Raw genomic sequence first — 17,692 nt, forward strand, 5'->3', positions numbered from 1 at the left:
CAAATTGTGAATATACGAAGGGGCATGGCACTTCTCAGTCTTCTTTTTTTGGAGTCCTCTTAAAAAAAATATGGTTGTAATTATTTTTTTAAAAAAAATTTATATTAAAATATATTAAAATGATATATTTTTTTATTTTTTAAAATTATTTTTAAGATTATTACATGAAAATAATTTAAAATATATAAAAATTATTTTTTTACAAATAAATATTTTAAAAAACATGTTTCCACCGTATTCCTAAACATTCAATTTACACATACATAAATTCTATATGGTTTGGGACTTTGGGTAAAAGGAATCGGGTTTGGGAAACGGATTCAGTGTAAATTGGGGTCATGTTTGATTGTTCTAACTCTCTTAAAAAAAGGGCTTGAATTCTAATAATTGTTCTTAATAAGAAATAATAATGTCTAAGATAAAAAAATTAAAAACGCATAGATTAAAAAAAAAAAAAAACAAGTCATGCTTAAATATTTGCGTGGTCATATGTTTTTTTTGGCTTTTAGAAGAAATATTTGCCTTTTATTTTAGCTTTTAAAGAACATTAACAATCCTATCTAAGTTTATTGGTTTATTTATTTTTTATTTAAATTTAAATTAATACCCTCTCAGTTTTTTTCTTTAACTTTTTAGTTTGTTTTTTCAAATATTATTTATTCTTTTAATTATCTAGTATTTTTTTTATAATGTTTTAAATAGATTGTTATAATTTACTTTTATTTTTTTGTCTTTTATATATGATATAAATAAAATTTATTTTCATGATTTATTTATATAAAAAAAATTATTGATAAGAAAAAATAACCTACAAGATAAAAAACAAAAACACATAAATTAAAAAAAAAATCAGGGTTAAATATTTGTGTGCTCAACTATAGTTTTCTTTTAGAAAAAATATTATATTTTCATAGGTATTTAATTAGCATTATAAATTTTTTATAGTTTCAATCCATATTTTTTAAATTTATTTCATTAAATATAAATAATATTTTTATATATTTCAAGTAAAAAAAAATTATACAATTAAATGTATTCATATATTTTCTTAAAAATATATGAATAGAGGCACTCCCCGTCCGGGCTGTCCAAGCATGTTTGGATTTGACTTCGCAGCTAAAAAACAAAAAACCTAACTTCACCTAACAGGCACTCCCCCTCTGAGAGCCGGTTGCACCTGCAACTGGCCTTAAGCCGAACAGCCCCTAAGATTCTGGGAGTGAGTAAAAAGAGGAAAAAAACACTGCCCGCCTGTGAACTGCAAGTTGTTGGCCCAAAGCGTCATCCAGTCTCACCATCGGCCAGCCACATAATTAATCGAAGAACAGAGCACCGACTCTCTCTCGCTCTCGTCCCTTACCGTTACAGTCGAAAAACAAATCCAACGGCTCAAAACCCAGCCAAATCTCTAGACCCCCTCTCTCTTTATTCTCTCTTATCCAAAGAAAATCCACTAACACACCAAATAACAACGACAACTTGCTTGGCATACAATATAAATAGCATCTCTTTCTCTCTGTCACTCAAAAATCAACAGTCGAGAGAGTAGCTAGCTATGGGCACTGGTTTGTCGAAGGACGCAGACGGCAGCTCGCACGGAAATGAAGGAGAAGAAAATCCAGACCACGCAGGAGGTCAACTTTATGTTTCTCTTAAAATGGAGAATTATAGACTTAAAGCCGAACTCGTCCCTCATGTCTACGGTTCCGTGCCTCTTGTTGGCTCCTGGGATTCTTCTAAAGCTGTAATTATGCTAATTAGCTATTAAAAAAAATTCAGTTGCAATTAGTTTCCAACTTTCAAACCTCTCATTTGCTTGTGTTTGTGTTTGTAATTTAGCTTTCCATGGAACCTGAATCGGCTTCAATGTGGGAATTAAGCTTTGTCGTTCCATCTAATCACGGTAACTAATTCAGTTTATTTGTACGTTTCTGCAACTCTTTTGTTTCGTTGCAGAGAAATTTAGAGAACAGAAATGGAGTTTTTACTTCATTCATTTTTAATGCATAATTTGCCTCCGTTTTTCTTACTAGAACTCGGAAATTTATTTTCAAATTCCAATCAAACAGTAAACATAAGGCATGGTTATTTATTTTAGTAATGATTTTCTAAATTTTTCTTTTTGATTGGATTTTTTTTTTAAATAAAATAAAATGTTTTATTGCTTGTTGGATATTAGAAACTTTGGGTTTCAAGTTCCTGTTGAAGCCAAAGTACAGTAACAGCCCTTGTGTGGTGGAGGAGGGTCCAAACCGCCTTCTTACCGGGGGAACATTGCAAGGGGAATCGAGGCTGGCACTATTCAAGAATGGCGATGTGACTGTGGAGTTTAGGGTGTTTATTAAAGCTGATAGAGTTTCACCTTTTGATCTTGCGGCCAGTTGGAGAGTTTATCAGGAGAATCTCCAGCCTTCAACTGTTCGTGGAATTCCTGATGTCAGCATCAATTCTGTACCAATGGCAGGAATTGAGGTGCATTTTCAGCTCGCAAATGTTTTTTGCATTTTCATTTGCTGTTGTTATATGTTGCATAATGACATGTTGTTTCCTTTTCTATGAGATTTCATTTCTACAGGGACCAAGAGTGAGAAGAGGTGGTTTTAGTTAGTTCTATGTTTCTTTATACTCTATTATCTATACCTGCCTAATGATTCCCGAGCTGCAAACATTTGAGTTATCATGAATTTATAGCTAATTAAAGACCGGTAAACTATATACTTAATTGGCTCCTCGACCTGTGAGCTAAAGTCTTAGATGTGATGCTCTAATGTATATCATCATTTGTTGTTGTTTCCTCAACTATGCTGTTTTTGGATGGTAGCCTATTCACTATTGTTCTCGTGAAACCACAGTTGATTAGAATTTGGTATTTCTGTTGTTTGATTGCTAGTATTGGCTACCAATGGGATATGCCCAGTTTTTGGGCTCAGTCCATTTGTTATCATTTTCATCAATTGCGTTTTCTTATTCGTTTACTTACATGTGAGAGGGTGGCCATTGATTAACCACATATTGATTTTAAGTATTAACTTTGCTATGACCTTAATTACTATATGGGCTGCTCCACCAACTATCTTAAACTTTCAAGTTGGATGCTTAGCTTGGTATTGGAGCTTGCTGTGGTAATTTGTTATTGTTGTCCTCCAGTTCAAATTTCTCTAACTAGTTGCATTATCGTTTCTTTTGTCCCCCCCCCCTCCATGATGCTGTTATAAGCAAAGCAAAAGCATAACAAAAACAAAAAACTCTTCCAAGTCAGATTGAGACCTTTCTTAAACTCATTTGCAATTGTGGCCTTCTGTGCTGCAGTTGATTTCCATCATTTTTCACCGGGTGAATTGTTAGTTTCATTATACTGTTTAACCTATTAACTTGTGCACACTAAAGAAACTGTCCTTCAATTTATTTATTTTACAGAATGGCTCTCCAGCTAGATTGGAGCTTGATCTTGAACATTATGTTGTCCCAGCTCCATCAACTTCTGCAAACTCGGCTTTCGTGTATGCAGCTAACAATACAGAGAATCCAAGGTTTTCCAATGTTGATTGCCCAGGCAATGCTTCATATTCCTTCAAGGATAGTGGTGTTTCTGCTGATCAACCTACAACTATAAAGGTTCATCTTGGTAACCTATTTTGCAGATATACAGATTAATTTCCATCACAGGCCTAGAAATATCTAAGTCTACTTCAATACACAGATATTCTTTTCAACGTTGTAATGTTTGCTGCTCATAAATTTTAAAGTCCCTCCAATATAGAGGGCAATTGGATCATATCAGCTTTGTTGGGCCTGGACTTCAAATTTTAATGGGTGCAATTCTTAGAATAGTTAGGTTAATTCCAGTTGGTCAAGGAGAAGTTTGATGCTAATTTTTAAGATGAGACATTTTCATATGCATGGGTGGCTGCCGTATACCTTGTTTTCTCCCTGTTAATATAGTATTCTAGTTCTAATGCATTTTGCAAATGTTCAAATAGGAGATGGAGGTTGTTATCCCAGATCCATCCAAGGTATATTCTGGTTCCGGCATGGTTGAATCAAAATCAGTGGGGACATTTTCCTCTTTGGAAAAGCAAGATGGTCACAGGGGGCTCTTTGTGGATAGAGGTGTTGGATCTCCTAGGGTAGTTAAATCATCTAGTTCGAGTGGATTTTCTTTTGATCTCAAACTGGACACTGAAACCAAGGTTTGTAACAAATATTTCTCACAGTAGGAAAATCGTGCGAGCTTAATTATTTTTTGTATGTAGTGGTGTGGTTTAATGTCACGGTTTTATTCTGTGTTCCCTGCATTGTCAGAATTCAATGCCAGCAGCTGCTGGAGCTGTTGCTGCTGCAGCTGTGGCTGATCAGATGCTTGGACCAAAGGAGGATAGGCATTTGGCAATTGTTCTGGTATTCTCCTGCATAATTTATTGATCAGAACTGGTGATAATATTTATTATCCTTCTAATTTCACTCTCAATTTAAGTGAAAAGTTTTCGAGATTAGATTTGGTATCAACTTCTACAGATAACTTGAGAGTTGCATGCTGGATTTAACTGAGTGCTTGTATTGTATATGTTCCATTTTCATAGTTCAATAATAAATGCACGAGTTTTGTTGATAATTAAAAATTCTAACAAGTGCTTGCACTGTAGGTTGGTTTACCTGCCCGAGGCAAAACTTTTACTGCGGCTAAACTTACTAGATATCTTCGTTGGTTGGGTCATGATACCAAGCACTTCAATGTTGGAAAGGTTAGTCATGCATTCTTGAGGCCTATTACATGTGAAAAGTTGAAGTGTAATGTTTACCTTTGTCTGTAACAGTATCGGCGCCTTAAGCATGGAGCTAATCAGGTATGCTTAAAGCCTTTTACAGTTGATTATGTTCTTAGAACTTTCATTAGTTATATTAGTGGTTGAATGACTATTGTTTTTTTTTATTGATGAAGAAATTTGTTCTGCATTGTTTGTTCCAATGGAATGATGATTAGTGCTGTACAGTTCATAGACATATACTGGTTATCTTCTTTGCATTTCTCTCCCTTTTAATTGAAAAATTATCTCAAGTCTTGTCCATGGAATATCAGTGCGGTACCTCCTACAGCTATATTTGCTACAGTTTTGTAATATTTTGTCCCATGTCAATTACGCAACTGAATTCCAATAATTATTAATGATTGAATTCCAACTTTTTAGTAATTAATGCTATTAAAAACTAAAACTTTAATGCGGTTTCACGATGTGCTTGGCATTCAAATCCGCTGTATTATACTATTCTCTTATCCGCAAAATTCGTTTGTCATTTGAGATATGCATTTGGAATAGAGATTGATCCAGATGTGGTTTTAATTCTATACTTGTACTATGTATTGCACTCATGTTATGCTCTGGAATCGAAATACTGCAGTCATTTTCTTCTTTTTTGGACATTTCTTGATGATTTGTGTGGATGCAGTCTGCTGATTTTTTCCGAGCTGACAACCCTGAAGGAATGGAGGCACGAAATGAGGTAATTTCCGTTAAATAAGTGGTCTTTCATAGACCACAAAAAACATTGTTTCTCTCATCCTATGATGGTTTTGTGTTTATTGCATTATGCTGGACTGATTGAACTTATTATGACACTCTCTCTATGAGTGAGCGAATAAATTATTTGGTTGGACTAGTTCAATCTTTGGTTTAATATGTGTTGCTGCTCACGTTCTCCTTAGGATATAGTGATGGAAGATTTATTGATTTCTAAAGGCTGTAAATTGTAAGACATTAATTTCTTAAAATTGTACAAGTTCCTTGCAATTGTTATTGGATATATGAATCAAATTGCTTTATTACAGGTATTATTCCTTATTTGAAGTATCCTTGAGTTACTGAGATCTCAAGATCTATTTCATTTAGATTTTCGACTCTTGAAAATTTGTAGGGTAATGGTCACTAATAAAGTGAAAAGAAAGTAGTCAATAAAAGGAAAGCAAATACTGAACAGTGAGAATAAAGAGTGGAACTAAGCATGTTGCAGGAACTGATCTTTTTGCTGGTTCAGTAATTTGGCCCATGCCCAGATACAATCCTGGATGAATACAGTAACCCAAATAGCAATTAGTAGTAAAGCCTCCCAGAAATACTACTGTGTCAAAGTATGCTGTTACTTCTGAACTATTATTTCTTACACGATTGGGAATGGTAACACATTAACTTTCTCCTTTGCAAATAGTTTTAATGTATCACGTGCTACTAGGTAGCAGCATTGGCAATGGATGATATGATTGCCTGGATGCAAGAAGGTGGCCAGGTACATTATCATATGTCAGATATGATGACATTTCTGTGTATCTTTCCTAATCCTTTAGATTTGTCTGTTTCAATTTCTTTGTAGGTAGGAATATTTGATGCCACAAACAGTACCAGGAAAAGAAGGAACATGCTGATGAAAATGGCTGAAGGGAAGTGCAAGGTACTGAAACCATAGCATAAAAGGTCCTAAAATTTACCAGTAAGATACTAATGTGATTTTTTAGTTGAAGAATATCCTTTTGGAATGTGTGCTTTTAATGTGTTTTGCCTTGAAGCAATAAGCACTTTGGCTACCTATGCCATTTTTATTGCCTTTTCAAATCTCAAAGTGTTTTAAGAAACTGAATTTCACATATTATTGCCAAGTGTGCAAGTTATTTGGCTACTGAGATTATTCTCTAAGCTTAAGAGTAAGATACTAAATTTGGAAGCTTTACAGTGCTTAGGTTCATAAATTGATATTCTACCTCATAATCTTCTTGCATCAGGTGTTAATCTAAATAAATTAAATAAAAACAGCGTGTCTTGATTTTTTCTTCACCTTTTGGCTGCACAGTTGCTATCTTAAATGAAAACTTTCTTATTCTGATCTTTTGCTCTCTTTTATTTCTTGGATTTTCAAACTGCTAAAAGTCCCCCTTAAGAACTCCTGTAACCAGAGGACAAAATCTGACTGGAAAGTGGGATACAATAGAGAAATGATGAAGAGTCCTGAACTGTTCTGACACGTGTTATCTGTTTTAGCTGCAGATTATTTTTTTGGAGACACTATGCAATGATGAACACATAATTGAAAGAAATATACGTCTTAAAATTCAACAAAGCCCTGACTATGCAGAACAGTATGGTTACTATCTGAAGTCACTGGCTTCTTAACTGAACAGACATGGGTACTTAGTACTTGGTGTCATTTTGCAGGCCAGATTTCGAAGCTGGATTGCAAGACTTCAAAAGTCGGCTAGCTAATTATGAAAAGGTGGTTTCATGTGCTTTCAATACCTTCTCCTTTTTGAGATTTGGTCATTACCAATGAGCAATTTCAACTTTAGGTTTAAAATTTTTACTTCTATTTACTAGGTTTATGAACCAGTAGAAGAAGGATCTTATATCAAGATGATTGATATGGTCAGTGGACATGGTGGACAGATACAAGTAAGCACACCCCCCCCCAACTGATTTGTGAATTCATTTATATGCAGCATAAGTTTATAGTGCCATTTTGGTCTATATGGCACCTTGGCTAACTGAACTTTTTTCATGAATTCTTATATATTGAAGGATGTTGTCTTTGAACTCCCTATGTTCCATGTGATTATTCTATGATACAACTTGGGTTTGTACATTCAGGTTAACAATATCAGTGGCTACCTTCCTGGGAGAATTGTTTTTTTCTTAGTAAGTTGTCCTGCCATCAATTCGGTACAATGATTTCTTAGCATATTATAGAAATGTTCTAGTTGGCCACTTCTCCTTTCTAATTTCTAATTTCTGAAACTCTCTTGTCATCACAGCTGGCACTAGTTGTATTCAAATTTCTGTCAAATCTTAGCTACCATGTTTGCTGAAAATAAATTGCACTTGAGGGATGTTTGTTTGAGAGGTTTTATATACACTTCTATGCAGAGGAAGAAGATAGTGTTTACTTGAGTTGCAAACAGGGACTTCAATAAACATAAAGAAACCAAGATGCCTGAAAGTGATGAACCATGATTGACCATTTTTGTGGCAATCTTGTTCATTTGATGCTCATTCTTTTCACTCAAACCTAAAAATTTTAATCTGATGCAGGTGAATACACACCTTACACCACGCCCAATATTACTTACCAGGCACGGAGAGAGTCGAGATAATGTTAGAGGTAGAATTGGTGGTGATACTGTATTGAGGTATTGGTTCACAATTTATTAATTATCTGGTATAATCTGAATTTGAAGTTGTAAATGTTATTTTTTGTCTAGTTATCTTTAATCTTGGATGACCTAAAATGTTTTGATGACAGTATTTTCATGTCTCTGCAGACTTGAACATATTCCTTTTGAGAAGTTTGTAATATCCTTCATAGAATCCCTACGGGCTTCTTGCTACTTACAATATTGCAGTGAAGATCAACATCTTGCTTTTACCCAAAAGTGTCTGAATGTGAATCTGTTAAGAATAAAAGAGGAGTGAAACTGAATAAAAGAGGAGTGAAACTGTTGAGCATGGAAGCTGAATGGCCTACATAGTACTCTTGTTAGCAACATTATAATTGATTAACAACTGAGAGGCCCAAACACAAATCACTCGATATCTATATATATCCACATATAATATCTATTAAAAATGCATGTTGTATTCTTAAGACTTTTTCTTACTTTTTTTTTATGAATGCCCTCTAAAACTTGATTCCAATGCTGATATTTTTTTTCCCTTTAATAATCACTGTTGTATTTCAAAGTCAATCCAAGGATGAGATTTGTCATAACCCAGAACTAGTCCCACCAATGTCCAAGAGCAATGAGATAGCTTGATGTATGTCAATTATATTGCCAAATTATTAAGTCTCTCTGTCTCTAGTCAATTTTCCCTTCACGTATACTGTCAATTCTGGTATTTTTTTTATATAGGTTTAACACTCCATGCTGACATGATTCCTTCGGTTTCTAATCTTTCTTTTCAAGACATTCTAATTGTCTGCATACTTTGGTTCGTCTTTGAGATTTGATCTACCCTTCTGGTGACTGGAATTTACTATAATTTGTTTCTGCAGTGATGCTGGAGAAATTTATGCCAAGAAACTTGCTGACTTTGTCGAGAAACGACTGAAATCAGAAAAGGCAGCATCTGTAAGCCTTCATCAATCCTAATGATTAGCCTTTTCTATCGTCCAAATCTTGTATCCTTAAAAACCAATCTTTTTGATGTTAGGTGCCTCTGCAACATTGTCCTATTTTCTTTCACTTTAAGTAGTGAAGTTAAGTGTTGCTTTGTCTTGTAATAATTATAAAATTTAAGAATTCAGATGTTACACAATTAGAGTTTTTAAGCTTCTGTAGTGATGCCATTGTACTCCTAAGCTCAATAAGTTTTTCCGAATCATAAAGATATAGAAGTGGTTTTTTAATAGAATTTACATTTAAGACTGGCCTTTTTTTTGTAATGCTTTGATGTTTTGTGTCAATGAGAACACCATGTTACTTCTAGTTCTCATTTCCATGTTCAGTTTAACAGAATTGCCTGCTGTTTTATGGTGCTAGTTGTGACTGTCTGCAACTCATAATGGTTTCTTCACATTTTAGCTCTTCTTTTTCTTTTTTTTCTTTTTTTTGGTTTCATTGGGAAGTAGGAACAATTATTTCACTGATAATTATTTATGTTGTTCCCTGGAAGTTCAGCTCAAGAAGTTTTTCCAGATCACAAGAAAAAAAGTGGTTTTTAAATAGCTTTTACTACGTTGAAGATTGGATTTTTCTTTTTTTAATACTGTTTTTATCATTCTAGTTGTGACTATCTGCAAATCATTACAGTTTCTTCACATTTTAGCTGCTTTTTTCTTGTATTTTTTTCTTTGGGAAATAGGAACAGTGATTTCACTTATAATTATTATCTTGTTTCTTGGAAGTTCTGTCAAGCTGGGTGTGTTTAGAATGAGCTATATGAATTCTTACAACCATTTTTCTGATTTTTCCGTGGTCTAGATTTGGACCAGCACACTTCAAAGGACAATTATAACAGCAAGTCCTATCATTGGATTTCCCAAGGTCAGTTTGAATCCCCGCAGAACCTTAGTTGGCCGTTCAGAATCTTGATTTACTTTGGCTGACTGATGGACAATGGAAATTCATAGAAAAAATAACAATTTTGGCCATTTTGATAGATTCAATGGCGTGCCCTTGATGAGATAAATGCTGGAGTATGTGATGGAATGACATATGAAGAGATTAAGAAGAACATGCCTGAGGAATATGAGTATGTGTCTTCTCCTCATCTTCGCTCTCCCTCACATTTGCTTTACCTTTTACCTGAATAACTTATTTTCTTGTAGTAAACTCCTATGACAATCAGTCGGGGTTCTCTTTACTTGAAAGTGCACACATGTTTGTATTTTTCCTGTGCTTGGACATTATTAGTTGCGTCCCTGAGGCCTGATGCATGTCCATTTGAGCAGGGCACGCAGGAAGGACAAGCTGAGGTATCGATACCCTCGTGGAGAATCTTATCTTGATGTCATCCAAAGGTTTGCATTTAGCGGCTTTAATTAGAACCTTCAGTGTTTCATATTCCTGCTTGTAAAATTAAAAAACTTATTTCCACATCAATGCAGGCTAGAGCCTGTAATTATTGAACTAGAAAGACAACGGGCTCCTGTTGTAGTCATCTCTCACCAGGTTATACATTAAACATCCACATTCTTCAATATCCTCGTAAGCTGAGTTGGGTTCGACAAAGCTTATGAGAGCTTTCATGGCTTTATTTGTGCAGGCTGTATTGAGAGCGTTATATGCTTATTTTGCTGATAGGCCTCTAAAAGAAATTCCACATATCGAGGTAATTCAGTATAATTCTGAACTGGCTTTGTTTTTGTGATGATAGCTTAGGACGAACATGTCTAATATGCAGCAAGGGACTGATTAATCCTCCTGGCACATCATAATTGAGCGGTGCACAGTTCTTAGGAGAGGCTGGTCTGATGCTTGTAAACATTGCGGGATTCTAGCTGTATTGCTGACATATTCTAACAGAGTAGTTATATTCAAATTTCAGGTGCCACTTCATACAATAATAGAGATACAGATGGGAGTTACAGGAGTCCAGGAGAAAAGATACAAGCTCATGGACTGAAATGCTCACAGAAGATTTTTGTGACTCTTTACACGAACTTCCAATGCAACTTCACATTCATTAAATCTCCATTCGTTAACGAGACATAACACAAGCGTGAACGCACCAACTGTATCTGGAATAATTTTCATCGTTCCAACGATAAAATTGAGGACAACGATGGTGTTGTAACTTGAAAGTAGCTTCCTTTCAATGCATCCAAAAAGTTTCGAACAGCACTGTATATGTTATTCTGGATCTCTTACAAAACTCGAGCGCTTTCTAGTTAACCACGTTTTAAATATCACCATGTCTCAATTAAGCGTATTATCGAATGGATGAAGAACAATCCGATTCCTTTTAAATTTCTTGCACCCTAGACTGTCCAGGATTATTGTGAAACTACTGTCCTCCAATCATATATGGCAATGCTCTAGAGAGGATGTATCATGCACTCCCCATCGCCAACAATTGGCTAGCTTCTCCGCGTCTCTGCCGACGCCGTTTTGGTCCCAATTCATTGCTGGACTTCTAGCAATCGATTGAGTGACGTGCCAGTATGCATAGCTGCTGATTTTTAGATCTGGTGTCAATAGTCTATCTAAGAGTAGGACCTTAGCATGTCACAGGTAATACGACATTGCCCCCGAGACAGGTCAGAGGTCACGAGCCTAAACCCAACGCTAAAATGGAACCCTCGCCAGAAATCAGGCAAACAAAAAAAGAGAGCCCCAACAGGGAGTGGTGATGCAGCGGTGGACTAGTGGTCGTAATAAGAGTCAAAAGATCTTGTCTGGTTAGATTCACATGGGACCCCTGAACAAAAATTTGACCCCCAAGACCAATTAGGGCCCCAATTGACTCAACCAAAAAGGCACGAAAAGGATGGCTTAACAGAGATACCATGTCTGGATGTTCATTGAAGTTAAAATTTTCTTTGAATTTTTAATGTTTTATAATAATTTTGATGTTAAAAATGAAAATATAAATATTTTAATATATTTTTAAATAAAAAATATTTAAAAACAAGAACTACAACAAATATATCTCTTTTCATTCTTGGGATACCTAACTTCCTCTTAAGCAATTAAAATAGCCACATGCTAAGAACCCCACCCTCTTATGCCGTCGCCTTCACGAGTCCTCCATTTCGGCTTTTCTTCTCTTCTTTCCTATGCATGAGTCTCATTAGCTCCTTGGAAAAAGGGATTCTTTTCTACTTCAAAGAACACCATATAGACTATAGACAGATAGTCTTGAGTTCTTGCTTGCTAATACATGCGAATGTTTGAGGACACATTACCCGCAAGGGCAGAACAGGGGAGGCAAGCAGGGCCGGCCCTGCAAAACATTTTAATTTTTTTATTTAGTATTTAAATATAGAATAGTATGATATTTTTATTTTAAATAAATATTTTTTTAATAATATATTGTGTTATATTAATTTTGACCACGCTGTCAAATTCTACCAGCTGCCCTGATTAACCGTAATCTAATCCTCAATCAACGACTTCATTTTCATGTTAAAGTCTTCTTTTATACGGACAAACGCACATTGAAGTAGCAAGTAATGAAAGAAAAGGAAGATTACGGTGGTACCTTATTGTCAACAAAAAGGATCGTTCTATATTGTTCTGTACTCATGTAAGTAAATATATATCCTCAACTTTTCTCTTCTACAAACATCACTCTCTTTAAACCCCTAAAAGCACTGCAACGTCAACTATTATTGAATCACCAAAGCACAATCCAATGAATCATCTCATCAATAGCATATCTTCATATGACAGCAACATAATGCTTGCTGCAGTTATATCCCTTCTTGTAGTGATCCTCTTTGTGTTGCTTCTTCACATCTATGCCAAGTGGTTCTTGGCACGAGCTCGCAATAGAAGAAGATCAAGTTCTGTGACTGCGTCTCACGTTCTACTTCCTTCAAGATTCCACCATCTGCATAATTTCACTTTTGACACTACTTTCTCTACTTCTACTTCAAAGGGTCTTGATACATCAGTCATTTCTTCAATTCCGTTGTTTGTCTACAAAGCAGAAGAGTGTAAACAAGGTTTAGAGTGTGTCATTTGCTTGAGTCCTTTTGAGGAAAATGAGGCTGGTAGGAGCTTGACAAGGTGTGGTCATGGTTTTCATGTTGAGTGTATTGATATGTGGTTGAATTCTCACTCTAATTGTCCAGTTTGTAGAGCTCCTGCTGTGGGTGATGACAATGACATTGCAAGTGATGGCAAGTCCATGGAGGCGAGTGCTAGAGAGTCAACAGACGATAGGGGCTTGAGTGATGTTGGGGACTCTAGATTGGAAATTGTTATTGGTATTTCAAATTCTGAGAATGGGAATCTTGCTGTAAACTGTGATTGTTTATCAGAATCACCATCTACTTCTTCGTCTTTGGGTTCTTCTTTGAAGAGAATGCTGAGTAGGAATAGATCAGAAAGCAAGGCTTTCCCATCAATTAATGTGATTGAATTGGATGCCTGAGAGATTGTCTATGTTTATACAGAGAGCGCGCTTGTATGGATGATCTTTTGTAAGTTGATAGATCATTTTAGTATCTGAATTCTCATTACTCATTAGGCCATGCAATCTTGAGCTGTTTGATTATCTCTTAATTCCTTAAACATTTCTTGAATCAGTTCAACAGTGGGTCACGCTTGTTAGCTGAAGAAAACAGTATTTTGATCATAGAGCTGGTGTGCACAGTATCAGTCTATGATCCAAAAGTTATATGCATAATTAACACAAGGCATCGCAAGAGAAAGAATCTTGACTGAGCAGTAGCAAGTCTTGGAGCTGTGTGTGGCTGTATCCCTGAAATATAATTGATGCTTGGGCTAAATCCGTATATGTTTGATGGGTCGAAGAAAACGCGGGACGTGTTTCCGTGGTAAATTAATTATATATTTGTTTTCTATTTAAAAAAATATATATTTTTTTATTTTTTATTTTAAATTAATATTTTTTTTCTGTATTTCTAAATTATTTAATATATTAATATCATAAATAATTTTTAAAAAATAAAAAAATATAATACTTTAATATATTTCTAAATAAAAAAACAACTCAACTGCACCCTAAAAAAAAACCTAAACTGTGAACCTATATGGAGAGGTTAGAGAGGACAAATTCTCTTGTAAAGTCTTCCATATTTCCGCTAAGTGTTTTGGAGTCTTGCATAGAACAAATTGCTACGTGTGAGAGATGTGTTTGCTTGGTTTTCCTCGTTGGTTTGTATTTAATTAACTCAGAGTCCAAGGGTCAATGAAACAGGATATGTGTATGCTTTTCACTGATTACAGCCTCTGATTGCCTCCTTCGAACTTCAGCTTTTTGTTCAAGCAAAGAGAAAATGAATATACGTGTGCACCGTCATAATTTGTAGCAATATTCCCAGGAAAAGGAAAACAAAAGAAAGAGTAAGAAAGAAAAAGAGAGAATTACTATCATTTTTCTCAATCTCGTGTAGAGAATTTCATCACATTAGTAATTAATTTTCCTTCCATTTCAGACTTTTGGGCAGCGTTTGAATGAATTAGAAGCTATCAGCTTACTATTGCATACCAAGGAAATCCAGGTTATAAAAGAATTAAGCAAAATCAGAATCAATCAATGAAACACACAAAGGAACATTGCCAAGACCCTTCGAGTATTTTTCCAAATGAGGACTTATAAATGAATGATTGTTTAGAAAGTTATGAATTCGTATGCTCCTGGGTTAAATTTATACTACTTTGTTTATATATATTTATCTAGAACTAACAAATAAGTTATTTTTTAATTATAGAAAGAAAAAACAATTAAGATGGAGATTAAATTATCAGTCAAAATCACTGACCAAGATAAAAATTAATTTCCAAGGTATGAGAAAAAATATTATAAAGGGCATGGTAACAGAAAAATGTTAGAAGTGACTTATATATATATATTCTTCAAAAACAGCAAAAAAATTGTTGGTCACAGCTTTCTTGTTCTTGGGTGTCTTCTGTAAATCCTCATTAGACTTGGGTCGAAGAGAGGCTCTGCAGACGGGGCAACTTGACTGAGTACTTGGCCACTTATCTATACACTCAGAATGATAGGCATGATTACACACGGGCAAGACCTTAACTTTCCCTTCATCTTCGGAAAGACTTAGGCATATAGAACACTCAGTTCCTACGATAACATCATTAGCAACATTTGTAGTCATAGATGTTATAATTGGCATGACGTTTATGGTTGCCGGGTGGAGCCCTAGTGAAGTGGACTGTTGTATTGGTGCCATTGTTGCCGGGGTACTGGTGGTATCTGAGAGACCGCCCGCGATAGCGACGACAAATCCATTTGTGCACACAAGAAAAAGGCAGGGATGATGGGAACTAAACTGGAGCAAAAGAAAAGTATGAGAAAGAGGCCTCGGTCGTCTATATGGAAGCATGTTGTGTTTAGCTCAAAACTAAAGTGCCGGTGAGAGGGTGGGGATTGTCGGGAGGCCATAACTCATGTATAGGGGAGTTCTTGCCTGATGGTTGTGGGTTAGGAGGATGGCTATGACCAGCTGCCCATGCCAAGTTCTCATCGTGTGGATTTGGCAACAGGTAATGTAGTTGTCAACATTATTTTGCTAATTGCTTTCAGACAGTATGGTCAGACACGGAGATTGTCCTAATTGATGCCGCCGTTTGTTCATTCTGGAGAACATAGGTACTATTAAACATCGGTCCCACTATCTCATTGTTATATCCTTGTAGCTCGAGTCTTGACATTTACGTACGTTGTCTCTAAGTAATGTCTTGATACATGCAACCATGCTTTAGCTTTGTGATGAAATCTGGCTTTTCCTTCTTTCTTTTTTTCCTTTTATCAACCTAAGGCTTAGTGACTTTCTAAAATGACTGCCTTGGTTCTTTTTTTTTTTTAAATCTCAAAGAATAGCTTTAACTGATGAAGTTAGAATGATTTTATATATAATTAGTCTATAGGATTATAGATCGTATCTAAAATAGTCTAAGGATTAAGGAGTTTATATATACCAGCCTGTCAAGGTCACAATGAGCATGGAATTAATGAGAGGGACGATCGCCATTGTTGAACCTCGTATTTTAACGTTTTTTATATATCAAAGAATCATCTCAATCCAATAGCTTAAATTGTTAGGTGAGATCCCAAGATATAATTTATATTATTCTCTAACATACCCTCTCAAATGAAAGCCCTTTGGACTTAAAACTTGCACAAGCCCACATTACCTTATACTTGATTTTTATAAAATAAATAGAGATGGTAAGATTTGAACTCATAATCACTTAGTCATAAGACTTTGATACTATATCAAAAAACATTTTAACCCAACAACTTAAGTTAAGTGAGATCCCAAGATATAATTTATATTATTTTTTAAATATATATTTTATTAATCAAGCAACTAGATGGATGATAAGCCATCTATCATTTCTCCTTTCTCATACTTTTTTATAATTTTTTGTTCTTTTGTTTACCTTCACTGAATGAAAGCCATGAGAGTAATCCAAGAATGTGAAAGTAACCTACGGTTCGGAACAGATCTTAATTTGATTGGGCTCAAAGACGTTGGGCTTGGTTTTATTCATCGAACCACGCGGTTGGATTACATTTTGTTTTAAGTTTGACTATGTTCCATGCAGCATCGTTCGTTTTTGTTCGGCAATGCTGTCCTGGTACCGAATTGATGAATGATGTTGAGAGTAGAACAATGAAGGGTAACGCTGATTTTCTTTTCTTTTCTTTTCTTTTAAAAAAACTAGGGTTAGTTTCTCATGGCCATAAATATAAATATAATGAATATAGGATTTGAAGTCTTGTCTTTAAAATAGGTAGTTAGGTAACTGGGTAGGTGATGGAAATGAATAAGTACTTGTTAATTGTATATCAAAGTTGGTTAAACCCGTTTGATATTATATTACAGTGGTATTTTTTTTTAAGTGTTTTTTAAAAATATATTAAAAAAAAAATATTTTTAATATTAATTTAAAAATACCATAAATTAATTTAAAGTAAAAAAAATATTATTTTTTTAAAAATGTTTTTAAAGAGCCAAAGTAAACTGGCTGTGCGACGGATGCTTATCACTCTCCAACCAACGAGTTCACATTTCAGAAATTAAAAAACGCTACATTAAGCTTTAAGGCACCTTCTTCGAAGAGAGGTAAAAACCTAAGACAGAATGGTCCCGGCGGGGCTCGAACCCGCGACCTTCGGCTCATAAGACCAACGCTCTAACCAACTGAGCTACGGGACCTGTGTTCTGTAAGGAGATAATACCATTTATTTGAATATCTAGTTTTAAGTCTAAAACTTTTTATTTAGTTCTCTAACCAGTTTTTTAGTCCGTCCCCCAATTGAAACTGGTTTCCCTCGAATTTTAATTTATTTTTTTTGTTAAGTTTTTTTTATGTTTTGATATTGTTTTAGGGTGTTGTACTTAAAAATCATTTTTAAAAAATAAAAAATATATTATTTTAATAATTTTTAAACAAAAAATAATTTTTAAACTATAATCAGTATTATAATTCTAAACTGACGAATCGGTGTAGGCGTAAACCACTAATATTATAAAAATAAAAAAAGACCGGTGAATC

The 17,692-nt window shown here is 34.8% G+C and overlaps 2 protein-coding genes and 1 non-coding gene across 6 annotated transcripts; 2 read left to right on the plus strand and 1 right to left on the minus strand.

The window, feature by feature from the left end:
- The first annotated feature begins 1,103 nt into the window (after nucleotides 1-1,103).
- LOC118027575 (6-phosphofructo-2-kinase/fructose-2,6-bisphosphatase) lies at nucleotides 1,104-11,385 on the plus strand. Of its 4 annotated transcripts, none has more exons than XM_035030955.2 (23): nucleotides 1,108-1,744; nucleotides 1,840-1,903; nucleotides 2,180-2,472; nucleotides 3,418-3,615; nucleotides 3,981-4,190; nucleotides 4,303-4,398; nucleotides 4,644-4,742; nucleotides 4,815-4,844; nucleotides 5,446-5,499; nucleotides 6,226-6,279; nucleotides 6,364-6,441; nucleotides 7,026-7,123; nucleotides 7,200-7,257; nucleotides 7,359-7,433; nucleotides 7,629-7,676; nucleotides 8,070-8,167; nucleotides 9,031-9,106; nucleotides 9,959-10,021; nucleotides 10,138-10,229; nucleotides 10,429-10,497; nucleotides 10,585-10,648; nucleotides 10,743-10,808; nucleotides 11,025-11,385. In XM_035030955.2, exons 1-23 carry the CDS (start codon nucleotides 1,556-1,558, stop codon nucleotides 11,100-11,102), a joined length of 2,250 nt encoding a protein of 749 aa, XP_034886846.1. In that variant the 5' UTR covers nucleotides 1,108-1,555; the 3' UTR covers nucleotides 11,103-11,385. The 4 variants fall into 4 exon arrangements, 2 of the variants coding, with proteins under 2 accessions (XP_034886846.1, XP_034886847.1); XM_035030956.2 differs by having other exon boundaries at nucleotides 7,032-7,123; XR_012170731.1 differs by lacking the exons at nucleotides 10,743-10,808; nucleotides 11,025-11,385 and adding an exon at nucleotides 10,306-10,324 and having other exon boundaries at nucleotides 1,105-1,744; nucleotides 10,585-10,614.
- Nucleotides 11,386-12,663: 1,278 nt separating this feature from the next.
- On the plus strand, nucleotides 12,664-13,620 carry LOC118027573 (RING-H2 finger protein ATL2). The gene has a single exon (XM_035030954.2). The coding sequence runs from the start codon at nucleotides 12,834-12,836 to the stop codon at nucleotides 13,575-13,577; it is 744 nt and encodes a 247-aa protein (XP_034886845.2). The 5' UTR covers nucleotides 12,664-12,833; the 3' UTR covers nucleotides 13,578-13,620.
- A 3,658-nt stretch (nucleotides 13,621-17,278) lies between these two features.
- On the minus strand, nucleotides 17,279-17,352 carry TRNAI-UAU (transfer RNA isoleucine (anticodon UAU)). The gene has a single exon. It is a non-coding gene; the product is annotated as a tRNA-Ile (tRNA).
- Between the last annotated feature and the right edge of the window lie 340 nt (nucleotides 17,353-17,692).

Source organism: Populus alba, chromosome 9, assembly GCF_005239225.2.
Source record: "Populus alba chromosome 9, ASM523922v2, whole genome shotgun sequence".
Classification (NCBI taxonomy): domain Eukaryota; kingdom Viridiplantae; phylum Streptophyta; class Magnoliopsida; order Malpighiales; family Salicaceae; genus Populus; species Populus alba.

Coding starts and splice junctions, on each gene's coding strand:
- LOC118027573 (XM_035030954.2), top strand. CDS start 12,834: ATGAATCATCTCATCAATAGCATATCTTCATATGACAGCAACATAATG.
- LOC118027575 (XM_035030955.2), top strand. CDS start 1,556: ATGGGCACTGGTTTGTCGAAGGACGCAGACGGCAGCTCGCACGGAAAT. Junction 6,442..7,025: donor TGGCTGAAGGGAAGTGCAAG/GTACTGAAACCA, acceptor TATCTGTTTTAG/CTGCAGATTATTTTTTTGGA. Junction 8,168..9,030: donor GGTGGTGATACTGTATTGAG/GTATTGGTTCAC, acceptor TTGTTTCTGCAG/TGATGCTGGAGAAATTTATG.